General features: G+C 65.3%; 1 protein-coding gene across 2 annotated transcripts in view; it reads left to right on the forward strand.

Moving 5' to 3' along the window:
* H696_02874 overlaps window positions 1-3,400 on the forward strand; it is a gene marked incomplete at both ends in the record, with an annotated part of 4,554 nt that extends 1,154 nt beyond the window's left edge. Inside the window, 4 exons of one of the 2 annotated variants that reach the window (XM_009496768.1) lie at window positions 63-355; window positions 529-672; window positions 814-1,064; window positions 1,253-3,400. In XM_009496768.1, coding sequence (XP_009495043.1) covers window positions 63-355; window positions 529-672; window positions 814-1,064; window positions 1,253-3,400 — 2,836 coding nt within the window. Of the gene's footprint in view, window positions 1-26; window positions 356-528; window positions 673-813; window positions 1,065-1,252 lie in introns of those variants that run through there. The other variant, XM_009496769.1, reaches the window with a different exon arrangement.
* Window positions 3,401-4,776: the final 1,376 nt, after the last annotated feature.

The following is a 4,776-nucleotide window of genomic DNA, read 5'->3' on the forward strand; positions in this document are numbered from 1 at the left end:
CCCTGCATTTCACTTGCGTTCCCCCCCCCCCCCCCCTTTCGCCCTACCTGGCACGCAAATAGGCTGCTTACTCGCCTGGTCAAGGAGGTCGGCATTGGTCGGTGGTCGGCCATCCTGCGGAAGGGGCGCCGTGCCACCGACGGCGAGGAGGGCTCCACCGCATCGCGAGCTTCCTCCGCTCCGCCCGGGGCGGAGGCCACTGCCACGGGCAGCTCCTCCACCACCGGTGCTGCCACCGATGCCAACGCCAACCCGGATGATCGGTCGGTCTACTTCCACCCTCGGCGGACATCGGCCGATCTCAAGGACAAGTGGCGCATCATCAACCGCACCGCCAAGTCCTACTCCGAGCGCGGTGCGTGCCCGTGGGGGGGGGGGGGGGGGGATCTCCCCCGGCGTTGCTCTTCTCTCCCTGCCTATTTGCTTCCACCTCGCCCCCCATATATCTTGGCTGCGCTGACATCTTTTGCCGTTCGTCCTCCCGTATGCACGCTCTGCCCCTCACCACCTGCACGCATGTGTGTGTAGAGATGCGCCAATTCATGCTGCTCGACGAGAACCACCTCCCGCTGTCCACCCCTCGTGGCCACCGCCATGTCTTCCGCAACCGCTTCCCTCGCGATGCGGCCCTCAAGGCGGCCACTCGAAGCTACTTTTACAACGAGGACTCCGGTATGTTGTTTGTGGTCTTTGTCACGCCCTGCCGGCCCCCCGATCCTGACTTCCCGCCTGCCTTTGCTCCCCCCCCCCCTCCCCATGCTCACTATCCGTGTTTGTGTTCCTCCCACTTCCGATCGCGGATCACGCATGCAGACTACACCATCATCTATGTTCGGGAGATCTCGGTCGTCCAGAAGCCGAAGTCCTTTGCTGGTGGCGCCGACGGCGCCGGAAGCGAGGGGGCCACCGGCGACGAGCTGGTTGCCGTGGCTTCCAACAGCCAGGCCGATATTGTGGCGCAGGAGCGCGACCGCCGCCGCCGGTCGTATGTGCATGTCTTCCGTGGGACACGCACGCGTGAGCGCGTGGCCGACATTGTCCGCTTCCGTCGCAGTGCCGACCGGGTGCGCCTCTCGCTCGCTCCTTCTCCACCGACTCTCGTTCTTCCTCTTGCGTGCCTGGCTTTTTTCCAGGGCCCGAGAGAAGCGATTGTCCTTTGTCTCCTGTGACAGCCGCCCTGTCTGACACCGAGGTTTACACCCCCCCCCTCCCCCCCTCCCCCTCTTTCTCTCCCTCGTCACTCGCGGCACAGATGATGTGGGTCGGCCATGTCACCAAGCTCCGCGAGGAAAAGTACCTCCACTGCACGGATTCGCGCACGGCGACGCCGCCACTTAGCGACAAGCGTCTGCCGGCTCCGCCGCCGGCCGCCCCGCCGGCCAGCGATCGGTCCATCGAGCAGCTCAACCCCTCGGCGCCGAATGGTGTGCTCGGCGGCCCGGGCGCCAGTGGCAGCCAGCTGCCGGTCCCGATGCTGGCCAGTGATGTGGTTCGGCTGATGTCGTCCATCGATGCTGGCGGGGCCGGCGGCGCTGGCAATGGCCCGGGCGGCGTGGTTGTCGGCCCGCCTTCGCACTTGGTGGCCCAGCTGCAGCAGCTCCACCATCATCACCACCCGCATACACACACCGGGGCCCTTCAGGGGCAGCTGGTCACGGCCAACGGCCAGCAGCTCCATCTGCCGGCCATGCAGCAGCAGGCATCACAGCAGCAGCTCCAGGGAGCTGGGCTGATGGCCACCAGTCATCCGCACCTGGTCGGCGGCCATGCCCTGCACACCATGCAACAGCAGCAGCAGCAGCAACAACAACAGCAGCAGCAGCAGACCAGTGCCGGGGGCCAGGGGCACCATTTCCCCTTGCAGGCACAGGCGTCCTTGTCCGGGCACTTGGTGGCCGGTGACAACTCGGCGGCCATGATGGCCAATGCTGCCATGATGGCCGCTGACATGTCGCGCTTTGGCAACAGTGCTCAGCAGCAGCAGCAGCAGCAGCAGCAGCAGCAGCAGCGCCCCTCCACCGGTGGTGGTGGCAGTGGCCTGCTGGACATGGGTGGCTCGCCGGCCGGTGGTGCCGGTCACGGCGGCCATCCCAATCTCTCTCTCTTCAACGGGCCGAACTGGCTGTCGACCATCTCGCAGCATGGCAACACGTCGGCCGAGGCACTGTCTCTCCTGTCGCCAAATGGTGGACAGGCGGCCAATGGGAATCTTCTGTCCTCGCATCTGGCCGCGGTGGCGGCGGCGGCGTCATCCAACGGCACGGCCGGTGATGGGTCCGTTGTGATGGGGCGCCACATGCAGCAGCAGCAGCAGCAGCAGCAGCAGCAACACCACGGCCCGCAGCACATCGCGCCCCGGCATGGTGGCCCTCCCGGGCAGCAGCAGCTCCAGCAGCCTGGCCACGGGGGGCAGGTGCACATCCAGCAGCTTGGCGATCAGCAGGCCCTGTCTTCGCCACAGCAGCAGCAGCAGCAGCAGCAGCAGCAACAGCAGCATGATGACTACCACCTGACGCCGCTGCATGTGCAGCGCCTGCAAAGCCAGCAGCAGCAGCAACAGCAGCGCCAGCTCCAGCAGCAGCGCCAGTTGCAGGCCCAGCAGCAGGCCCAGCTCCAGCTCCAGCAGCAGCAGCAGCTTCAGCTTCAGCAGCAGCAACTTCAGCAGCAGCAGCAGCTCCAGCAGCAGCAGCTCCAGCAGCAGCAGCTCCAGCAGTTCCAGCGCCAGCAGCAGGCCCAGGCCCAGCAGATCCCGCTGTATCATGGCGGTGGCCATTATGGCGGCGGCGGGAGTCAGCAGCAGCAGCCGCCGCCACCGCAACAGGGCGGGCTCTATGAGCAGGCCCAGCAGTCGCAACATTCACAGCAACAGCAGCAGCAGCATCACCAGCAGCAGCAGCAGCAGCAGCACCACCACCAGCAGGGCGCCTATGGCAGCCAGGCCGGGCTTGCTCTGCACCAGGGCGGTGCAACCCCCCAGCAGCAACAGCACGGTGGCTTTTCCCTGATCAACACCTCCAGCCCCTCGGTCAATGCCATCGAGGCCACCCTTGCCGGTGGCGGCGGCGGCGGCGGCGGCGGGGCCAGCCACTCGGACGCGGCCAGCCTGATGTCCGTGCGCTATGGCGGCCTGACGCAGCAGTCGCTCATGGGCTTGTCGGGTGGTGCTGGCGGTGGCGGCGGCGGCGGTGATCCGGCCGGGGTGCTTTTGCGCCTCCCTCAAACTGGCGGCGCCACCGGGGGCGGGGACATGCCTCCCTCGGCCATCCCCAACTCGGCGGTCTTTGCGGCGGTCTTCCAGAACAACAACAACATGCCCACCGGGGCTGGCGCCGGGTCGGTGGCCGTGCAGCCTCAGTCGCTGGCTGGTGCGATGGCCACCACGGCCTCCTCCTCCTCGTGATGGGCGCGCGCGCGCGCGTGAGTGTGCATGCGTGTGTCAGTGTGGGGCAGTGTGGGGCAGTGTGGGGCAGTGTGGGGCAGTTGGGTGACGTGCCTGCCTGTGCCTCTTGCTCCGCGCCCCCTGCCCCTTTCCCGCGCCGCCTCTCTGTCTCTTCTCCCTCGTTCCTTCTGTGCACGCGAGTGTCGGCGGATTCTCCCTCCCTCCCTCCCTCTCTCTCTCTCTCCCTCCCTGCGCGTATGTGGTGCTCCTCTTCTTCCTTGTTTGGCGGCCTCATGTGAACCGCCTGTCGTGTCACTGTGTCGTCCCCTCCCCCTGCCTCTTCCCCTCTGCCTGCGCCCCCTTAGACCTCCCATCCATCCCCCTGCGTACAGGGGATGTTGGTGAGGGGGAGCGTTTGCGCGCGCAGTGCATACACACACACACGACGCAAGACGGGTGGGCCCGCACGCATCCACGGAGAGAAGCAAGCATCCCGGCTGCCAAGGGCCGGTGAGATTGGCGGGCTAGAAGGCGAGAGACTGCCGTGGTTGGCAGCCTGTCTCCTCTTTCCCTCCCTCTCCCCTACTTTTGCCACACATGCACCTCGCGGCTCTGTGCCGTGTGCCCTGTTCCTTGTCCTTTGTCTCCTCCCCACTCGTCTGGCTCCCTCTCTCCCCCCTCCTCCTCCTCTTCTTCTTCTTCTTCTTCTCTCTCTCTCTCTTGCCCCCAAATCACCTCTGGGCACATCTCCTCCCCCCCCCTCCTCTCTCCCCTGCCTAGTGCCCCCTTATAGATCTCGCACCTTGGCGGGGGTCCTCTGGCCCGGCCTTCTTCCCTTGATACATGCCGTGCTGTGACTTGCCGGTCGCCAAAAGATGAAACAAGAAAAAGGGCGAGGGAGGTGCTTTGCTCTCCCTCCCTCCCTCCCTCCCTCCCTCCCTCCCTCCCTCTCTCTCTCTCTCTCTCTCTCTCTCTCTGTCTCTCCCCCTTGCCTGTGGCTTTCCCCGATGAGAAAGCCCCAAACAGGGGCCCACCTGGCCGGCAAGTTGGCAGGCTTCGCGCACATCGTGCGCTGCCTTCTCCTTTCCCCTGTTGGTGATGAGCGCATCCCCCCCCCCTCTTTTGTCGGGGGGAACGTGTAGAGAAAAAGCACATCGCCAACCTCTACCATAAGAGCAAGGAAGGATGTACGCGCATGTGTTGTTTTTCCCTCTCTCTCTCTCTCTCTCCCTCCCTCTGTTCCTCTCTCTCCCCCTCTTCTATAGACATTTTCGAAGCCTGCATTGCCCCTCCCTGGTGTACTTGCGTTGGTGTGTGGATGTTTGTTTCCCTCGTCTCCTTTTGCGGGAGGGGGCGGCGGGGCGGATGAGCTCTCCCCTTCCGTGGCTCTTTTTTTT

This window comes from Fonticula alba, assembly GCF_000388065.1.
Source record: "Fonticula alba strain ATCC 38817 unplaced genomic scaffold supercont2.4, whole genome shotgun sequence".
NCBI lineage: Eukaryota > Rotosphaerida > Fonticulaceae > Fonticula > Fonticula alba.